The following is a 22,333-nucleotide window of genomic DNA, read 5'->3' as shown; positions in this document are numbered from 1 at the left end:
AGGGTGAACAATTTGGCGACTTGGTATTGCCAAGGCATTCTGGCAACTCAGGTAGAAAATCCAACTGACATTCAGTCCTCCCCTGTAGTAAAAATATAATTAAACTGCTGTTTGCTGCTCCTTTCACGATACCTAAATCAGTTGCTGAAGGCAGCCTCTTCACTTTGCCTAACAGTAAGGCTGGGTTGAGTGCTACAGAGGGCTTCCAACCAAGCTTACATAACTATTTATACAGATATGTTTGTTTGGGGAGAAAATGAAGACTTTGAAGGGTTTCACTTCAAAATGTTCTCAAAGACATTCTCTTCCTCCCTATAGCCTTTGAAGAAAGGATGTAATATACAGGTCCAGCCTTGTTATACACGGATTTGACTCAACACGAATGGTCCCTGCAAATGAAAAGGAATGTGCTGATCCCTGGAGAAGGAAAAAATGCACCCCTTTAAAATCATAGTTTAAAAAATGGCTTTTTACTGTTGCAGAGACAGTCATACAAGTGATTACAGGTATAACCTAAGTATCCACAGATTTTTCTATCTCAAAGCTGATGAGAAGGGCCCTTTAAATTAAAGGAAAACAGTTATTTAATAATGCCAGAGAGGGCATCAAGGCTGTTTTTATATCACCAGAGTGAAAGGACTGTTTTTTAAATTGATTTGCTGTAGTATGTTTTTTGCCATTCAGGTGAGTTCTAGGAAGGGAACCCTCTTGAATAATGAGACTCAACCTGTACATTACAAAAGGTTGTCATAACTTGACCCACCAGAAGATATTGAACTGGTGATCTTCTGAGGGTTGTCAAGCTGGGATGCAGCCTATACACCACCACTGGTGCAGGAGAAAACTTCAGAAAGCCCTTCAGAAAGGCTTCCAGGCCCAGCTTCCTCACCAGTCTAAGTAAACAGGAGCAGCCAGCTCTTATGCACCAATTGCCTTCTCTTATGCATCAACTACCTTCTGCTTTGCCCCACCCACAAATCTCCTGGATTGAGAACTGGTTGGAGGCCAGGAAGCAGAGAGTGGGTGTCAATGGGCAATTTTCACAATGGAGAGGGGTGAAAAGCGGTGTGCCCCAAGGATCTGTCCTGGGACCGGTGCTTTTCAACCTCTTCATAAATGACCTGGAGACAGGGTTGAGCAGTGAAGTGGCTAAGTTTGCAGACGACACCAAACTTTTCCGAGTGGTAAAGACCAGAAGTGATTGTGAGGAGCTCCAGAAGGATCTCTCCAGACTGACAGAATGGGCAGCAAAATGGCAGATGCGCTTCAATGTCAGTAAGTGTAAAGTCATGCACATTGGGGCAAAAAATCAAAACTTTAGATATAGGCTGATGGGTTCTGAGCTGTCTGTGACAGATCAGGAGAGAGACCTTGGGGTGGTGGTGGACAGGTCGATGAAAGTGTCGACCCAATGTGCGGCGGCAGTGAAGAAGGCCAATTCTATGCTTGGGATCATTAGGAAGGGTATTGAGAACAAAACGGCTAGTATTATAATGCCGTTGTACAAATCTATGGTAAGGCCACACCTGGAGTATTGTGTCCAGTTCTGGTCGCCGCATCTCAAAAAAGACATAGTGGAAATGGAAAAGGTGCAAAAGAGAGCGACTAAGATGATTACGGGGCTGGGGCACCTTCCTTATGAGGAAAGGCTACGGCGTTTGGGCCTCTTCAGCCTAGAAAAGAGACGCTTGAGGGGGGATATGATTGAGACATACAAAATTATGCAGGGAATGGACAGAGTGGATAGGGAGATGCTCTTTACACTCTCACATAATACCAGAACCAGGGGACATCCACTAAAATTGAGTGTTGGGCGGGTTAGGACAGACAAAATATTTCTTTACTCAGCGTGTGGTCAGTCTGTGGAACTCCTTGCCACAGGATGTGGTGCTGGCGTCTAGGCTAGACGCCTTTAAAAGGGGATTGGACAAGTTTCTGGAGGAAAAATCCATTATGGGGTACAAGCCATGATGTGTATGCGCAACCTCCTGATTTTAGAAATGGGTTAAGTCAGAATGCCAGATGTAGGGGAGGGCACCAGGATGAGGTCTCTTGTTATCTGGTGTGCTCCCTGGGGCATTTGGTGGGCCGCTGTGAGATCCAGGAAGCTGGACTAGATGGGCCTATGGCCTGATCCAGTGGGGCTGTTCTTATGTTCACAAGAGTCGGGACTAGCCTGACACAGGAGATTTAGCTCAGGGGTGCTCAAACTTTCAACCTTAGGGATGCTGGACCTTTAACAAGTGTATAGAAGAGAGAATTTCAGCATGTGCAATTTGTCATCCCACAGATGACAAGCTGCACCTGCTGAAATTATCTCTCCTACACAGTTTTAAAGGTCCAGGATCCCTAAAGTTGAAAGTTTGAGCACCCCTGATTTAGCTCAACCAAAGCCCTTTTAGTTCTGAAGAGAATCCCAATAGGCATTATGTATATAACAAAAATGTCAGCTCTATTTCCCAGCAGAAGAGATAAATATTGGCTAAGGAGAGTAGAGAAAAGTGGTCTTTGGACCTCAGGTGGTACTTTGGATTTGAGCTCTTTATTGCATAATTGGCACAAATCAATATCAGAGCAGAGAAGCAGCTAAAAATCAAGGGGAGGGGTAATAACTCTTTATCCATCCAAGTTAAGTAATCATCTCCCTCTCTGAACATGCACATGAACTAATGCTCTTCCTCAGTTTCTCACTTCCCTCCTTCCTTTGTGTTTCCCTTGTGTCAGTTTCAGATTGTGAGCCCTTGGGGAAGAAAGTCATCTTTCTCATTCTAAGCTGGTTCAAGCTCCTGCCCTCTGCATATACAAAAGTGTATGCTCCACCACTAAAGGGGCCCTCCCCATGCAAACAAACAAAGCTGCCTTGTCCCAAATCTGACCATTGGTCCACCTAGCCCACTATCATTTATTCCAACTGACATCTGCTTTCCAGGCCTCTAGTAAACAGTTTTCCCAGCTTCCATACCAGAAACCTTTTTAAACCAAAGACGACGGGTATTGAATCAGATTTCCAAGGAGCATATCCCTGTTATCTAAATGTGCAGGCTAGTCTTTGCAAGCTTGGAAGACAGCTATACTATATGTACAAAGGTCACACCACACCTTAAATACCAGGTGCTTTTTTTGTTGTTGTTGTTGGCAACCTTCAGTCTCAAAAGACTATGGTATCGCGCTCTGAATGGTGGTTCTGGAACAGCGTCTAGTGTGGCTGAAAAGGCCGATTTGGGAGCAAGTGCTGGTGCTTACTTCCTAACCTTACCAGGTGCTTCCTAACCTTACCAGGTGCTTACTTCCTAACAATAAACCCTGCTGAGCAGAGTGAGACAGGCTTTCCAAGTCTCCAAGCATATTTAGGACTGGATTAGAAAAAAAAAAATGTTTGCACTGAGAGCTTGATAACAGTACCATTCCCTTCTGCACAAAGAGCAATGCTGGTTGCAGGGGAGCAATGGTGAGAGAAAAGCAGCCCTTTCCTGCCTGGGGGTTTCCCAGGGGCAGCTGGTGGGCCACTGTGGGAAAAGGGAAGCAGGAACTAGACTGGCCATTGACTTGGTTCCTGTAGGGCTACTCTCTCATGTTCTTTTCTTATGGGATGAATTTATTGTACACCAGTTTAGCTCACATGGCTTCTCCCACAAAAGGTGCAGAAAATTCTGCTCAAGAGCCATAGCCTTAGATAGCCCCAGCAGATCCCAAGCTGATGGGACCCATGACAACAACCCCAGGCATTGTGAACACAGCCTATGGAAGTGACTAGCAATGACATAATCACCCTTTACTTCCAAGTCTGGAGGCCTATGTGTTGAAGCTCTTCCCACCATGCCAAGCCTCCAACCACTGTTCAGAGAGGTGCAGTCTCCCTGCCAGGCAGCATGCTTCCCACAACGCCCTGGCAAGTACCTTGCAACACCCTGGGGCATCTTGATGCACAGTTTGGGAACTGTTGGCTTAGATGGAAAAATGCATTAGACAGATGCACAGAGGACAGGTCACAGTACCACGAGGCAGCAACTGCTGTATGGGGGGGGAGGAGGAGGGGACAATATTTTGGGGGTTTTTTTTGGTTCATTATATTGCGCATTTAACGGAAGCAAGGCTGAAAAGCAGGATGAAAGTCTCCTAAAATAAATCCATGTGCCAAAGCAGTTTATACCCAATTACAGGATGCTGGAGCAACACAGTCCTGGAATGTGCTGGAATCCCTAGCATGTACGCACTGCTGAAACAGAGACACCTGCGTTGGCTCGGTCATGTCGTGAGAATGGATGATGGCCGGATCCCAAAGGATCTCCTCTATGGAGAACTCGTGCAAGGAAAGCGCCCTACAGGTAGACCGCAGCTGCGATACAAGGACATCTGCAAGAGGGATCTGAAGGCCTTAGGGATGGACCTCAACAAGTGGGCAACCCTGGCCTCTGAGCGGCCCGCTTGGAGGCAGGCTGTGCAGCATGGCCTTTCCCAGTTTGAAGAGACACTTTGCCAACAGTCTGAGGCAAAGAGGCAAAGAAGGAAGGCCCATAGCCAGGGAGACAGACCAGGGACAGACTGCACTTGCTCCCGGTGTGGAAGGGATTGTCACTCCCGAATTGGCCTTTTCAGCCACACTAGATGCTGTTCCAGAACCACCTTTCAGAGCACGATACCAGAGTCTTTCTAGACTGAAGGTTGCCAACCCAGGAGCAAACACCAGGGGAGGATCACCACCTTCATACCGCGCTTGCGAGCCAATTTTGGTTGGAAGCAAAACACTGGTCCAGATGAGTTTTGGTTTGACTCAACAAGGCTATTCTTGTGTTCTTCTGCATCTCACCTGCAAGCGACATCAAGGTCACAGTCCTTATCAACGTAGCAAGGGCTCTTTCCGCCCAGCTCAAGAGTGACTGGCGTGAGGTGCTTGGCGGCAGCCTCCATAACAATCTTGCCCACCACACTGTTCCCGGTATAGAGGATGTGATCAAACTTTTGCTTTAGCAGCTCCGTGGACTCTGGAATCCCTCCATTGACCACAGGAAATAGGTCCTTACGGGGAAACAAAAGGAAGTTTTGTTTGAGAACCAGCTTAGCTACAACAGAAACAGAATAACCCCGCTTTGCCTTTAATTCATCCCATGGGGATGAGTTGGTCCAAGATCTACCAGCACCAGAGGAAGCACACCAAGTGTCTCCATGCTTTTCTTGTAAGCTTTCTGGAGGCATCTGGTTCACCACTGTTGGGAACAGAATGCTGGGCTAGATGGTCAACCACATTGCTCCAGAGGGGCCCTACTTATTAGCCATGATAGCTCAGAATGGAACCTTCATATACAAAAGCAATGCAGCTCAAGAGTACAAACAACAGGGACTTTAATGCCTTTAGGGACAAACAACAGGGACAAACAGGCATTCCTGCCCTGACACGACTTGGCTGGCCACTGCTGGAAACAAGATTCTGGGATGGATGAACTTTTGACATGACCAAGTTAGGTACCTCCACTTGGGGACAGGCCTCAGAATCCTTGTCGTTTTTAGTCACAAGAGAGGTAAACTGAACTATGCAAAATAAATTCATTTGCAGATGTGTTGGATTTGTGCAATTCACCCCAGACACAGAATCCACTGTTTCTGGATGTGGAATTTTAATATTTGAGTCCCTTTGGGGAGAAAGGTGGGGTAAAAATAAAGTTATTATTATTTATTATTATTATTATTATTATTATTTTTAGCAGAGACAAGCTTGGGCATTCCCACATCTAGCCCAAAGGTCAAATTTTAGCATCAACACCTGTTAATCTGTGGTGTGCTTTCGCAGCACAATCAGACCTTTTTATTAAGAAATATGTCCAGACAGGCTTCCATGTATTCAAGTTGCAGAACTCCACCTCTTGTGATGCAGGCTTTGAACTGTGTAAGCAGGGAGGCCTGCATGTACATGCAGAATTCTAAATTTCTTTTTAGACTTTGCTGAAGGACAAGGGCAGGAAAGTTAGGTAACCCTACTGCGATGCAACTCCACCAAAAAGCAGCCTCTGATTCCACCCACCTTGTCAAGGTACTGAGGAAGCAATTCTTCAAAAAGTTTGGCCGTGTGCTCACTGATGTCCGATGGTTTGACCACTACAGCATTCCCTGAAAGATAAAGAACACCATTTGCAGGAGAACTTTTTAAACAGACTGCCAAAGTTATAGGACTGCAAATACAGTGCAACTTACTCATACTTTCTTCTATGCACAATATTTGAATAGTTGGCCCTTGAAGGCAGAGCAATGCAGACTCTCCTTTATTTCATACAAGTGCACAAAACCCACAGATTGGTACTAGGCATTGTACTCTTTGGAACACTTAGTATGCAAAAGTTAAGGCAAATTTTTTTCTTAACTGAAAGCATAAAGCAAACACAGCCCTGGTATCAAGTTTCAAGAGTTAAGACTGCTACTACTTGGCAGTACAAAGCAAGAGGATCCTCCAAGAAAACTGGAGAGAGATCATGTGATCATAGCAACAGGAGGAAGGGCAAATTTAGCAGAGATGTTTTTCTAAATACATTATGCGCCATGTAATGTGTCTGCCAACAACCTACAGCATACACAACAATGGTCTCATAGTGATAAGCTATTTAAAAAAAATCAAACCCACTTGCTTTCTGCCCATGCTCAGCTGCGTCAAGTCACGCACGCCTCCAAGTCAGAGAATTAAAGAAAATGAACGACACCTTTTCAGAGTAAAGGTGAAAAGCCATGAGGAGCAGGAGCCACCTGTGGCTTAATTTTGGGCAGTCCTGGTGCTTATACAGAACCATGACATAAATGCAGCCCTGATGAAGAACCAGCATACCTGCAGCAATAGCCCCAATCAGAGGTGTCACAACAAGGGCAAAAGGGTAGTTCCAGGCTCCCATGATCAGGACTACTCCCAGTGGCTCATAGTGGATATAGGTCTCATCTGTCAGTGTCATGAGAGTCTTCTCCACATGCTGTGGGGCAGCCCACTGGGGGAGCTTATCTATTGCCAGGGCGACCTCCCCCAGTGCAGTCATTATCTCATAGGTGTAGGCATTGCATTCGTTCTGTTGAGAAAACAAGAAGAGGTGGAACAAATTAGCAACACAAAGAAAGCTGGCAAAGGAGGAAGGAAGCAGAAGGACTCAAGAGTCCCAACTGATGGCACATGAGGCAACCACCTTGCTGAATGCTTGGAAAACCCGTGTGACCTTCAAGAAAAACAGGCCAGATAGAAATACGATAAACCAAATATCGGAGAAGCATAACTGGGTGCCTGGGCAGCGTCAATTCCGGATCCCAACAGACAGCAACAGCTTGCAATACTTCTTAACTTGTTCTTACAAACATGCAAAATGGTATCCCCTCCCTGATCGAGGGCTGTCATTTCCTTTACAAGAGAGAGCACACTGGAGTCTTTGAGAGCATCTCAATATGAGAAGCCAGTTGTCAAAATTCAACCCCTTGGTAACACTTCCCAGTGTTCAAGATTCAGCCACAGAAGCATCAGGCAAAGAGACCAACCCCAGGTCCGGGGACACACAGAGGCTGGGCCTGCTATCAATGGCTCAATGTGGGGACCGCAACTTAGTAGCGGAGTAGCTACTTTGCATTCAGAGGGGCCTATCTGGCAGCCTCAGCCTTTGCCTGAAACCCTGGAGAGCCACTACCAGACAGTGTTATAGAAGTGAGCTAGATGGTCGAATAACCAATATAAGGTAGCTTCATACGATTTCCTAGGATTTTAATAGCCTGGAAAAATGATACAACATCCCTCTTCCAATACCAGGAGGGTGGTCATATGCATTCTCCGATTATTCCAGGGGAAAGAACTAGATCTAGCAGACTGAAGTTGCAGGAGGGCAGATACCAGCAGAACTTAATAAGAAATGCCTTAATGGCAAGAGCAGTTTGACAATGGTACCAGTAAACTAGGGAGTAGTGGGCTCGTCAGCTTAGACACACCTTTGGCAGGTATTATAGGGGCCCAGCAAGAAGCAGCGGCAAGTCTCCAGTTTGTGTGTAACTCAGCGTAGCCACCCACAGTGCTGCAGCCTCTGCAGCAGCCATCTTCCAACTGTCTACAACTAGGCAGTTGTTTGACTACCTCAAAAGTACTGCAGGCCCCATACATTAGGCCCCATATTCCACTAGCCATCAAAAGTGATAGCAAATCTAGAACAGTCACCAGACCTTGTTGAGATCGGCCTTGAGGGCTGCAGCAATTTCTTTCTCCTTCTCTTCAAGCATCCTCTTCAGTGCCTTCAGCTGCTGGATTCTGAACTCCAAAGGGCGGCTTTTCCCTGTGTTGAAAGCAGCTCTGGCCCGTTCCACAACTTCCTTAATTCTGTCCATGGCTTCCTGAAGGCTGCAACAAGAGAAATGGAACAGGTATATTGAAATGCAGGCACAAACAGCTCTTACACCAATGCTTGAACCTGTCGTTATCGCACCACTGATGTACACTTGTCAACATTTTAACACTCGCACACGTGAAAGACTCATCACCAGGACTACACTTAGAATGCACAATGGCTGTGCTATTGAGTGCTGTTCACCCAATATGGGTGCAACACAATAAGCTAGGATAACAGATTAATAAACTACTCATATAGGAATCTCTATTATCATGCAACCATTATAGGTTGGCAGGTTTATTCTCCACCTCCCTATATATAAAAAACACCACCAAAAGGACATAGATCAGTCCTCCACAAGCACAGATATAATACAACTGCACTTAAAGATTTAGTGGCTTAGTTGAAATCAACCTGCAAGATTGGTCCACTCATTGTGTCTTCAAATCCCTGGCTTACCCACGTTCAAAATGTAGTGATCCTCCAATCCCTAGGCCTCTCTGTATGATGTTTCCTCCTCACAACGAAACAGACCTTTGTTGCGCATACACACTCCAAAGATAACTGTTGGTCAATTCTCGCTTACTGACTTTCCTGCCCAATAAATTTACAAGCGTTCCATTGCATCACAGAGACTGAGCAGGCAGGCAGGCAGCCACAGGTTCCAAAAGTACTATGGTTTATTCTAATCTCCTCGAGATGCAACCTAGACCGATACAGTGAAGAAGCACAGCCACCACAAGCGGTGCAAACACGGATGGTACAGAGCTTGGAGCCAGCTCAAGACAAGCTCAAGGTGCCCAGATAAATGTGGACCCTGACATCTTTTAAAAAGCATCCTTTCTTAGAAGACTGGCAGGATCAGAGAAGGGGCCATAATTCAGTGGTGAAGCATGTGTTCTTCATACCTGAGGCCCCACGTTCAAATCTGCAGATAAAAGAATCTGGGCGAGGCCTAGGCAGAGCTCCTAGAGAGCTGCTGCCATTCAGAGTGGACAACCAGGGCGAAATGGTCCCGACTTGGTAGAAGGCAGCTCCATGCTTGTTCAATCTATCCCTGTTTGAAATATTTATAAAAGGATTCTACTTCTGTCACTTCAGTATGGCCTATATGGCTAAAATAGCATCCTCTACCACAGCTCCCTCATGAGGAATGTGGACAATAAGGAATCGTATCCCCACAATTTGACAGAGGACGACTGAGGGTGGGTTTGGCCTCAGGAGGGGTGTGTGGCTGACATGCAGCATGCAGCAAAACATGAAACTAGAAGGCCTTTGGCTTCTTCCATACATGTGCAATTCAATTAACCATTCTCTCTAATCCCACCTGTCCAATCCCACCATATCCTAGCAGCCCTAATTACTCCACATTTCTGTCTTTGCACCATCAATACAGTTGTTGCACCACATACACTCCCAACTTCCACAGGTGCCTTATTCCATGCAGGGGAACAGCCTCCAAGCTCACCAAAATGATTACCCTATGATTACCCAAGCTCGCCCTTTCATTATCTCACAGCCTCTACCTTATGAGACTCATCCGAAAGGTAGGTGTTAAGCCAGATGAAAAAGATGATAGGACTGCTGTGGCTTCAACAGTTTATATAGGGCAGAGGGAAATCCTTGACAGATGCAGTTTCTCACACCTCTGTTCCTAGGAGTGGCAAAGTAACAACCACAACACCACCCATCTCCACACAACATTTATTATTACAAAAGTGCTTTCACCCATTGTGCCAAGAGTTCTAAGTATTGCTGAGCAAAGGTATTTACAACAACCCTGGAAGGTAGGCCAATACTATCTCCATATTGCAGGTGGGGGCAGAGGATGAGCACATCATTCCTTGGCTAAAGTCACCCAACTCAGCAAGATCTAAACTAATCACAGCACATTCTCTTAGTGGTTACATCAACACTAGCTCCAGCAGAGTCTCTGAACCTCACTCAGGAATGGATGCAGATCTATTCATTCCTAATTGACATTTTTATTCCATCTTCTGTTTGGGTAATGCGTGTTGTCTGTCCCCTTTGTCTCTACAGCAGTGTTTTAGTTATAAATAGTTGCCCTCCTCCAATTTGTTGTTGCCCTTATGATTTTATTGATTGTGTTATATATTGTATGTTTTTAGTCTCGAATTGAAAGCTGCCTTGAGAGTTTGTTCCGGCATAGAAAAGGCAGGAAATAAATCTCTTAAATAAAAAAATAAATAATTGCATAGAAAGTGACCCTCCAGGCTTCCCCTCTCCCCCCCCCCCCACATTTGCTGGATTAACATCTCTCCCTACTCAGCTTTCCTAACTTCCTTGTTTCCTGCCCCTTCTCTTGACCAATACTGTCATACACATGTGACCCTAAATCACATGTATGACTGCACTGCACTTCTGTCCCCAAGTCTGAGTCCTACGAATGCCAGGAAGTCGGATACTCTATTCTCACCCCACTTAGCCTCAAGACACACAGACCTGCTTCATCACATATGTTCAATTAACTTCACCTTCCAAAACACATCTGCTCTTTGTCCTCTCTCCCGACCTGCTCCCTTTATCCAAACTCCCTAACTTGATTTTCTGCTCCACATTTTGCTGACCCACCAACCCACTTTAAATTATCTCCTCCCCAACTCTGTCAATTCAAGAAGCCAGATGAAACACAGCCACACCAACCTTTATTCAGATTTTACCTCCCCTCCCCCCCACATTAACTCCTAAAGGGGCAGAACTGGCCTCCACAATCTCTTCTGTTCTGCAGGGCTAGCTTTAAGCCAATTGGGCCTCATGCCTAAGGATGCAATTTTATATTAAATGTGTTTAGATCCATTTGGTCCATTAACTCACATTCACTTTTTAAGCACACATCTGATTGCCTTCCATTCTACCATAGAAATATAAATAAAACTCTTACATAGTTTATATCTCTAAGAGTCTACAGACCTTGGCTGTGAACCTTAGACCTCCATGAAAAATAATTGGGCCCCACAGTTCCTAAGGCCAGCCCTGCTACTCTGACTTACACTCTGTTTGAAGTACAACGTTCCCTTAGATTCTTTCCTCTTGGGCTTTCCACCTCTTTCACTGTTCCTACTCCTTTGCTTTTAGCAGTAGCTAGTCAGAAATTTAACAAGTGAAGGTTACAGAGAAAGCTTACCAGATGAATTTTGTCCTATTGGGTGCCTTCCACCTCTGCAAACTGCAAATACACCCTCTCTTTGTCTAACATATACAGTACTCCCATTGTTTTGGTCACTTGCTTACAGTCCACTCCCTTCCTCTTCAGAGCCCAGCCCGCCCATCAGCTTCCCTCTTGCTGGACTACCACCTTGTTCCCTAGCAGCATCTCAGTTACTTTCAAAAATAAAAATACACCAGATGTTCCCCATCTGTTCATCTTCATGGCAAGAAACACTATACCTGCTGAATTTCTATAGGTACATAGGTATTCAAAATAGGGCACAGAAAGGAAAGCAAGCAAACCCACTTCAGGAAACCCTCACCTTTTGTCCCAAACCCCCCACCAGTCAATCCTCCCTGTCTAAGTCTAGAGCAGTGGTCTTCAACCTTTTTCATGCTATGACCCCAAAACATAAAGTATGAGACTGGGGACCCACCATAAATTCCACTCTCCTCTCAGGACCCTATCTGCCTGCCACCCACTCCCTGCCCAGCACCATTCACTGTAACCAAATACTCTTTTTAGAGAGAGCAGAAAAAATTACCATGAATCCTGGCATGAATGAGAACTATTTTGACACAATTGCTAAGAACCTGAGCAGGACTGGGACACCATCTCCTGGTACCTGAAGGGGTACACTGAATGCCTGCTCCCTTTACCTGGTGGTGCTCTAGTCCAGAGGTCTTCAATCTTTTTTATTTCTATAATTTGCCACGGCCCCACAATAAACTCCACTGGAGTCCCAACCCCAAGGCTGAAGAACACTGGTCTAGAGGACAACCAATCAATTTTATCCCATACCACCAAGCTTGCCGCCCCCCACAAAAAAATCCCTCCTGCCTGCCCTCTCACAGCTCATTCCCACAACAGCAGGGACTTTGCCTGACAAGACATTGAAACAGTTACATTAGCAAACAGATATTCCACAGGTGCAGTTCCTCCTCCCCCCCCCCCACTGCCAGGACAAGCTGCTCCAGGTGAGTGTCTACCTTCTGTACAGTGTTTAAAAGCACAGGAGACCCCCTAGGGAGGGGAAAGACAACTAACCCAGGTGCCTTGGCCCACAGGCCCACCCCACACATTAGCAGACAGAAGTTCCCCAGGTACAGTTCCTCCCCCCCCCTGCCAGGACAAGCTGCTCCAAGTGAATGTCTCTCTGCCATACAGTATTTAAAGGCACAGGAGACCCCCTAGGGAGGGGAAAGACAACTAACCCAGGTGCCTTGCCCCACAGCCCCCCTCCCCACATTAGCAGACAGACGCTCCCCAAGTACAGCTCCCCCCACTGCCAGGACAAGCTGCTCCTGGTGAATGTCTGCCTTCCATACACTGCTTGAAAGCAATGGAGCTCTCCTAGGGAGGGGAAAAAACAGCTAACCCAGGTGCCTTGCCCCACAGGACCCCCCTTCCCCTCCCCACAGCGAGCACCTTCCAGGACTCACCCCTCTCCTGGCTCCCCTGAACTCTCCTCCTCAGTGACAAGCTCCCTGCCCGTCTCCACTCAGCACTACGAATTTCTGCTTCCGCTTATGCAAGTGCCTCTGAAGCCAGGGAGCCGGAAGCGCCGGCGCTCTAAGCCCCGCCCCCGAAGCACGTGCGTTTGTTTTCCTCCTGCAGATGCTCTCAGAGTTCCCCTCCCTGCACTGGAGCCCCCAAGCAGTGCAGAGACCCCACAGCCTTTCATTCACTCATCAAGTCTAAATAAATAAATAAAGTTTTTATTTTTTAATTTTATATTGTTATTTTATTTTGACAATAAAAATCGTAAACTTATTTTTTATTTTAAATACATTTTAATTTTTATTATATTTTGTTACTTTTCTATGATTATTTTATTTTGATAATAAAAAATAAAATAATCATAGAAAAGTAACAAAATATAATAAAGTTTTTAAAAATTTTAAATACATTTTTATTTTTATTATGTTTCAGATCAGGGGTGGGCAAACTTTCAACTTTAGGGATCCTGGACCTTTAGGAGACAGAATTTCAGCAGGTGCAGCTTCTCTTCTCCTCAAGCTGCACCTGCTGAAATTCTGTCTCCTAAAGGTCCAGGATCCCTAAAGTTGAAAGTTTGCCCAACTCTGTTTTAAATGATTATTTCATTCGGTAATAAAGCAATGATTAAAAACAATTATTTTTATTTATTTTTATTAATTAAAAGTTTTTCTATTTTAATTTGATTTATTATTATTATTATAAAAAATAATAAAGTTAAAATATGTATACTGTATAGCAGGGATGAGCAAACTTTCAACTTTAGGGATCCTGGGGATTTCAGCATGTGTAGCTTCTCATCCCACAGGTGACATCTCTCACAGATCTCACATCTCTCAGATGTCATCTACACAGTTGTTAAAGGTCCAGGATCCCTAAAGCTGAAAGTTTGCCCACCCCTTCGATATAGCACCAGGAACGTAATCTGGGAGTAAGTCCCACTGAACCCCATGGGACTCACTTCTGAGTGTCCACATGCTGAGGCTTGAGCTCTAAAACAGGGGTGACCAACGTTTCAACTTTAGGGCTCCTGGACCTTTTAAGAATGGTTTAGAAGAGAGAATTTCAGCAGATGCAGCTTGTTGTTTCACGGCTGACATGCTGCACCTGCTGAAATACCCCCTACACAATTGTTAAAGGTCTAGGAACCCTAAAATTGAATGGCTGGCCACTCTTACTCTCTTGCACCCTTTTTGAGATTTTTTTGTGTTGGCAACCTTCAGTCTCGAAAGACTATGGTATTGCGCTCTGAATGGTGGTTCTGGAATAGCGTCTAGTGTGGCTGAAAAGGCCGATTCGGGAGTGACAATCCCTTCCACACTGGGAGCAAGTGCAGTCTGTCCCTGGTCTGTCTCCCTGGCTATGGGCCTTCCTTCTTTGCCTCTTTGCCTCAGCCTGTTGGCCAAGTGTCTCTTCAAACTGGGAAAGGCCATGCTGCACAGCCTGCCTCCAAGCGGGCCGCTCAGAGGCCAGGGTTTCCCACCTGTTGAGGTCCACTCCTAAGGCCTTCAGATCCCTCTTGCAGATGTCCTTGTATCGCAGCTGCGGTCTACCTGTAGGGTGCTTTCCTTGCACGAGTTCTCCATAGAGGAGATCCTTTGGGATCTGGCCATCAATCCTATATCCAGGTGGGGATCAGGTTGCACACCACTTATTATCATGAGATAAATTTCATGTACAAATTCACCTTTCCTTAAGGAAGAAGTACAGTTGCCCCATTTCTTCCTTGCTCTCCTTCTGCACCTGTTACAGCAGCCTGATAAGATATTTGGCTTTTTTCCCCATCACTGACTCCCCAGCTAATAAAAACTTCACTGCTGCCTTTATAGGCTGTTCTTGAAAGCACAAAAGCAGAGTCAGAGGACAGCACCTTATGGGGGGGAGAGGATAAGAGCACAGAGGTACCCCCCTCTAAATGCAAAGAAAAACATTATGGGATCCAAATATACACCTCTAGAATGGCCACCTTTTTTTTTTTAATGACACATCTCCTGAGCACACCAGACAAAAATTCATGGAGATACAGTGATGGGAGAAGCTTCACCAGTTGAATTTTGACCTGCTACACAGTGGCTCTGACAGCAAAAATCAAAAGCCTGGGCTACCCTACGGATACCCTACGGATTCTATCCCTTCCTTGGGGGCTGGGGCTAAGAATAGGCCCTCAGTTTGGCTGTACTTGTCGTAAGAGGCGACTAAACAGCCACCGGGTAGATGGGACTCGTCAGCCTAGGAAGGCAGCTCATCTAAGAGAAGGAAACTCTGACCTCAAACCTCCACTGCCTTGTGGCTACATCCAGTTCTGGAAAAGGCTTCAGGAGTCAACCTCAAGGCAAAATCAGGAGCCGGAGTCCCTTAGGCAGTTCATGGCTGAACACAGTCACGTTCTGGCAACTCCTGCGACGCCGCTGGAACCAACCGTATTGGCTTCTGCCTTTCCATTGGACCATTCCAGCGACGTGGAGAGGGGGGATTTGCTGCATGGGTAACAGCCTATCCTCCATACCTTCTTTACCCAGGCTTCGCGCACTGGAGAGGACACTCCAACTTCGCCATACGGCGTCGGCACAACACGGGAAGCAGCAGTTTACCGGTTATAAGTCTTTGCTCGATTGGCGTAGAGCATGACGCCAGGGGCTGCTTCCGACGGTGGGAGAGATCATTGCATCTCATTGGGCAGCTACCGCCCGCCTTAAGCTGGGCAGTCCCCAGCCAGTAAGGTGTTGCCTCGCCACGGTCCGTTAACCTCATGGGGTGCGTGGGGTTTAGGGTGAAAACCGACAAGCGGATCGACAACTCTGCACCATGCAACAGAAAACAGAAAACTACTGCCCTAAAGCTGGGCACCTGGAACGTTAGGACAATGACACCTGGCTTCTCTGATGACCTGCAAGAAATAGACGACGCACGCAAAACAGCTGTCATCGACATGGAGCTGAGCAGACTGCAGATGGACATCGTCGCCCTTCAAGAGACTAGGCTGCCAGATTCCGGATCTGTCAAGGAGAGAAATTTCTCATTTTTCTGGCAGGGAAAACCACCAAACGAAACCAGGGAACATGGCGTTGGCTTTGCGGTCAGAAATACCCTGCTGAAATCCATCATCCCACCTACTGTGGGAAGTGAAAGAATTTTGTCCCTGCAGCTCCAGTCATCAGCAGGACCTATCACTCTCATCAGTGCTTATGCACCGACTCTGTCGTCTCCAGCAGAAGCCAAAGACAAATTCTATGATGACCTGGCCACCACTGTCAAGAAAATCCCTGTAAAAGAGCCATTGTTCATCCTTGGCGATTTCAATGCTAGAGTTGGTGCTGATAACAGTTCATGGCCCACCTGCTTAGGTCAGTTTGGCACTGGGAGGATGAACGAAAATGGCCAACGCCTGCTAGAGTTTTGCTGTCATCACGGTCTCTGTGTCAGCAACACGTTCTTCAACACAAAGCCCCAACATAGAGTCTCTTGGAGACATCCAAGATCAAAGCACTGGCACCAGCTCGACCTGATCCTCACCAGACGCTCCAGCCTTCCCAGCATCAAGATCACACGCAGTTATCATGGTGCTGCCTGCGACACTGACCACTCCCTGGTGTGCAGCAGAGTGAAACTGCAAACAAAGCGACTGTATCACACGAAAAAGGAAGGAAGACCTCGCATTGATACCAGCAAGACCCGGGATCAGAGAAAAGTGGAGGAATTTGCACAAGCGCTTGAGGAATCTCTTCCAGGCCCGGCCGACGCAAACGCATCCAACAGATGGGAACATTTCAAGAATACCGTTTACAACACCGCCTTGTCCATATTCGGCAAGAAGACCAACAAGGCGGCAGACTGGTTTGAAGCCCACTCTGAGGAGTTGACACCAGTCATTGAGGAAAAGAGGAGAGCTCAAGCAGCATACAAGGTCTGTCCCAGTGAGCGCAACCTGCAGGTCCTCCGAACTGCTCGCAGCAAAGTCCAACAGACTGCCAGGAGATGTGCTAACGACTACTGGCTCCAGCTCTGTTCCGAGATACAGATAGCAGCTGACACGGGCAACATCAAGGGGATGTATGATGGTATCAAGCAGGCCCTAGGTCCAACACAGAAGAAAATTGCCCCTCTGAAGTCTGCCACAGGCGAGGTCATCCAGGATCGGGCGCAGCAGATGGAACGCTGGGTGCAGCACTACTCTGAGCTATATTCCAGAGAAAATGTAGTCACCGAAGAAGCACTGAACAACATTGAGTGCCTGCCTGTGCTGGAAGAGCTTGACAGTGAACCAACCCTAGAAGAACTTCACGTGGCCCTGGACTCCCTTGCCTTTGGCAAGGCACCTGGAAAAGACAGCATCCCTGCTGAAGTCCTAAAATGCTGCAAGGAGATCATCGTCACTGAGCTGCATGAAATCCTCTGTCTCTGCTGGAGAGAAGGTGGAGTACCTCAAGACATGAGGGATGCAAACATCATCACGCTGTACAAGAACAAAGGTGACAGGGGTGACTGCAACAACTACCGCGGCATCTCTCTCCTTAGCGTTGTAGGAAAGCTGTTTGCCCGAGTTGTACTAAAGAGGCTCCAGGTACTTGCAGAGAGCGTCTATCCAGAATCGCAGTGTGGATTCCGAGCCAACAGGTCCACCACTGATATGGTATTCTCCCTTAGACAACTGCAGGAGAAATGCAGGGAACAACGACAGCCACTCTTTATAGCCTTCATAGATCTCACAAAGGCTTTCGACCTGGTCAGCAGAGACGGCCTCTTCAAAATTCTCCCCAAGATTGGATGTCCACCCAGGCTCCTCAGCATCATCAGATCCTTCCACAAGGACATGAAGGGCACTGTTGTCTTCGATGGCTCCACATCAGACCCTTTTGACATCCGAAGCGGAGTGAAGCAGGGCTGTGTTCTTGCACCAACCTTGTTTGGGATTTTCTTTGCTGTCCTGCTGAAGCAGGCCTTTGGAACTGCAACAGAAGGCATCTATCTCCGGACCAGATCAGACGGAAAGCTCTTCAACCTCTCCAGACTGAGAGCAAAATCCAAAGTCCAGCTGAAATGTCTGCGTGACTTCCTCTTTGCCGACGATGCAGCTGTCACTACCCACTCTGCCAAAGATCTCCAGCAGCTCATGGATCGTTTTAGCAAGGCCTGCCAAGATTTTGGACTGACAATCAGCCTGAAGAAAACACAGGTCATGGTTCAGGATGTGGACTCACCTCCCTGCATTACAATCTCTGAGCATGAACTGGAGGTTGTCCATGACTTTGTGTACCTTGGCTCAACGATCTCTGACACTCTTTCTCTCGATGCCGAGCTAAACAAGCACTTCGGTAAAGCAGCTACCACGTTTTCCAGACTCACAAAGAGAGTCTGGTCCAACAAGAAACTGACGGAACATACCAAGATCCAGGTCTACAGAGCTTGCGTCCTGAGTACACTTCTGTACTGCAGCGAGTCATGGACTCTTCACTCACAACAGGAGAGGAAACTGAGCGCTTTCCACATGCGCTGCCTCCGACGCATCCTCGGCATCACCTGGCAGGACAAAGTTCCAAACAACACAGTCCTGGAACGTGCTGGAATCCCTAGCATGTATTCACTGCTGAAACAGAGACGCCTGCATTGGCTTGGTCATGTCGTGAGAATGGATGATGGCCGGATCCCAAAGGATCTCCTCTATGGAGAACTCGTGCAAGGAAAGCGCCCTACAGGTAGACCACAGCTGCGATACAAGGACATCTGCAAGAGGGATCTGAAGGCCTTAGGGATGGACCTCAACAAGTGGGAAACCCTGGTCTCTGAGCGGCCCGCTTGGAGGCAGGCTGTGCAGCATGGCCTTTCCCAGTTTGAAGAAACACTTTGCCAACAGTCTGAGGCTAAGAGGCAAAGAAGGAAGGCCCATAGCCAGGGAGACAGACCAGGGACAGACTGCACTTGCTCCCGGTGTGGAAGGGATTGTCACTCCCGGATTGGCCTTTTCAGCCACACTAGACGCTGTGCCAGAACCACCTTTCAGAGCGCGATACCATAGTCTTTCGAGACTGAAGGTTGCCAATACAAAGGGCTACCCTAATTGTTCTCTTTAATTAGAGACAGGGAATATATGTTGTGCATAGGATTATGGTAGCCATCTTTTTTCTCCTGTGTCTTTAACAACTGCATGAGAGGGGGAAATTTAACGGGTGAAGTTTTTTGCATCTTCCGCAGGAGGACACATCTGTTGAATTCCTGCCTCCTGCCTGATGGCAGAGGCCAGAGGATGCTTTCCTGTACAGCTGCAGTCCACAAGCAGGGCTGCCCCAAGATCCTCTAGATTCAGATTCAGAAACCTTTTATTGGCATAAAATCAACATAAAAACATAAAACAATGCACTTAAACCATACCTAAAACAGCCCCCTTAAATCAAACCAATCCATCACCCTTACTCTATCTATCCCTTACTCACTTATACCACACCTCCTCAGAATTAAATAAAGAAATTTTGCCACCTGGCATGTACATTCTTCATCCTTTCCTAATAGCAAATGATGTAGCACAAGGTCCTCCGACCCACGTATAGAGGACAAAAGCAGCTTGAGCAACACAGATCATCAAACTGTTTGCAGGTTAGGATCAAGTGTGGAAGAAATTCAATGTCCAGAGAGTTGCAACGACACACCCTTGCTTGCACACTTAGGCCATTGTATCTCCCCCATGTAAAATTAGACGGCATAACATTGCAGTGCGCTAGTGAGAAGTCTCTCCGTTCCTGTGAGTTGAATAGAAAGTGTATGTAAGTGGGCTGTTTATCCAGGATTGGAAAAAGCAAAAACCAGAGGGGTGAACAGGTGGTAGATGCAGCTGCAAACAGCTCTTGCCACTCTATATCCTCCAATTGGGTTTTCAATGTTTTAAATGCCAGCTCTGGAGAGAGGGCTCCTAACAGATCTGCTGAGAGACCTTTGGCCTGAACCTTTTGGAGAAACAAGGACAGGCCCGGGGAGAATGTTGGGTCAGTTAATAAGCCTCTGAGCAGAATGTCCTGCTCAGACGCGTAGCAAACCCTTAACCAGAATTTGCAGAAACTGACCCAGGCCATGGTTTCTAGTTTATGCTGGCCCACTTCCAAACAGAATGCTGCGTATGGAACACGGCGTGGTACAGCAAATATTTTATATAAAAACCATGACTGGATCCTCTCAACAGTGGCACCAAATGCAGACATCCAAACAGGTATTCCATACAAAATTTGGTCTTTAACCTTGGCATTAAAGATTTGCAGGGCAGAAGGGAGATAGGAATTGCCCCGTGCATAGAAAAAGCGTACAATGGCCTGTGTAGACAATTTTGCAGCCTGAATCCTCACCTGCCGATGCGGACTCCAAGAGAGTCTATAATGCAACAGAATACCCAAATAATTGAATTCCTTGACTTGCCTGATCACTTGGCCATTAAAAGTCCAAAGTCAGGGTTTCCGTGATCTACCAAATACCATGATTTTGGACTTTTCACATTTTAAAGAGAGATTATTCTGTTAGATCCTCTAGAACCTGAGGGGACTCACCAAATCTAGCTCCCTCTTACTTGTTGGCACATCAGCTGCTGGTGCTCCTCCTCCAAAGATGTGAAAAGGAAAGAAGGAAACAGAGCAGAAGAGAATATGTGGGGAGAGGAGTGGGTTAGTTAATGCTCTAGCATTGATTCTCAAACTTTTCGGTCTCTAGGGCAATTTACATTCCTTAAAAGTGTCTTAGGAAGCCCCACTAGTGCATGTGTGAGTTCTTGGAGAGCCCCAGAAGGCTGGCGCATGCATGGACTGGCCCAGAGCTGAGCCCTCTTCCGAACACTGGTGAAGAGCCAGAATAGAGGGGAATGAAGAAGGAGAGCCACAAAGAGAGGGAGAAAGGAGGAACACACAAGCAAGCCAGGAAGGGGGCAGATGGCAACCACTTATGCTGAACCCATGTCTTTTTTGGGGGGGGCAGCAATACCATACTGCTTGCAAAACCATTGCTGAATAATATGTCAAGTTAGACATTAGTGCTGCAACTTGTCAAATTAAAAGGTATTCGTGAGTCCATTCCTCTTGGCATCTGTGAGGTAGATAGATCCTCCTTCAACCTTTATTGAAAATGCAGAGGATATTCCAAGAGCACATGATGCATTAATCTCACTGATCCCATGTGTAGGTGCTTGCCCTACATGAAGGCACAGCCTAGCCCCAAGGCTGAGTGAAACACACAGCAAGTGAGATACGGGAGGAGGTGGGTAAACGGACAGAGATCAGGAAGCCAATGCTGTTATCCTTTCTTGACAGGCAGGTGTCACATGAGATAGTACTGTGCGCCCTTGGTATGTGTGCAGGATCTGGTATCCGCAGATACCAATTCCCACAGATATTGAAATCAGTGGGGATGGGGAGCTGCAAGCAAACCAAAAACACCTTCCAGTCACGTCCAGAGGCCTTCTGCAGCCTTCCAACTGCAGACTTCGCATCTGCAGACATTCATATCCACTGATGCCAGACCCACAGCTGAGGGCCCACTGTACTTCCCCTATTCCACAAGTAGAAGCATCACAGGCTAATTTGATGGGCAAAGATGGATCAAAGGGCATGAGCAGAGCGGTGGCCAACTTCTTTGCATGTATGAAGGCTTCTTCACTTTAGATGTTTCCGTAACAAACTGCTCAGGAGGTGTAGATGGGCACAAATCAACTACGGGCACAATCCTAACCAGCTTTCCAGCACTGGCATAGCTGTGCCAGTGGGGCATGTGCTGCATCCTGCAGTTGGGGGGGGGGGCAGACAGAGAGGCCTCCTCAAGGTAAGGCAATGTTTGTTCCCTTACCTCGGAGTTGCATTGTCCTTACCTCAAGTGCTGAAAAGCTGGTTAGGATTGCACCCTATGGCAGTTAACAAACCCAAGGAATGATCTAAGTTGAGACACATCCTTAGATTGCAGGGCTTCTAATACCGTTGCAACCCTGCAACAATATTGCATTAATTTTCTCTGGAGACAGATGTAAACCTTCTGCATCTGTAGTGTGCCTACAATATGTTATTGATTCCTTTAAAAAAATCACCTTTTGCACAGTTAGCTTGTAGTCCATACTCTTCTAAGTGTTTGTAGGATCAACAAACTAATGAAGAACACAAGGGGTTTGTGACCCAGTTTTTTAAAACATACAGGGGCTTCTGTGGGGTGAGCTCATCAAAGACCTTTCTTCCATGACATGATGACCCTTGATTGGTCATCCCTAGCTCAAAATGGGCGCTTCTATTATTTGGCACCCTGCTAAGGGTACAGCAACAAACTCTCAACTTGCCCTAGAGGGCCTCAATTGACATACAGTTCTTGCTTAGGTTTAGATGCA

At 46.7% G+C, this 22,333-nt stretch overlaps 1 protein-coding gene across 5 annotated transcripts in view; it reads right to left on the bottom strand.

Annotated features, from left to right (window-relative positions):
- Window positions 1-22,333, bottom strand: part of ALDH3A2 (aldehyde dehydrogenase 3 family member A2) — a 34,622-nt gene that overhangs the window by 9,096 nt on the left and 3,193 nt on the right. For 4 of the 5 annotated variants that reach the window (XM_066635049.1, XM_066635052.1, XM_066635051.1 and 1 more), the window contains exons 1-5: window positions 12,942-13,026; window positions 8,167-8,341; window positions 6,809-7,040; window positions 6,017-6,102; window positions 4,808-5,016 (exon numbers count right to left, since the gene is read on the bottom strand). In XM_066635049.1, coding sequence (XP_066491146.1) covers window positions 4,808-5,016; window positions 6,017-6,102; window positions 6,809-7,040; window positions 8,167-8,328 — 689 coding nt within the window. In that variant the 5' untranslated portion in view covers window positions 8,329-8,341; window positions 12,942-13,026. Of the gene's footprint in view, window positions 1-4,807; window positions 5,017-6,016; window positions 6,103-6,808; window positions 7,041-8,166; window positions 8,342-12,941; window positions 13,027-22,333 lie in introns of those variants that run through there. The other variant, XM_066635050.1, reaches the window with a different exon arrangement.

Source organism: Tiliqua scincoides, chromosome 8 (genome assembly GCF_035046505.1).
Source record: "Tiliqua scincoides isolate rTilSci1 chromosome 8, rTilSci1.hap2, whole genome shotgun sequence".
Taxonomy (NCBI): Eukaryota; Metazoa; Chordata; class Lepidosauria; order Squamata; family Scincidae; genus Tiliqua; species Tiliqua scincoides.
Note: the sequence above shows the minus strand (reverse complement) of the source record. Positions and strands in the feature narration are given on the sequence as shown.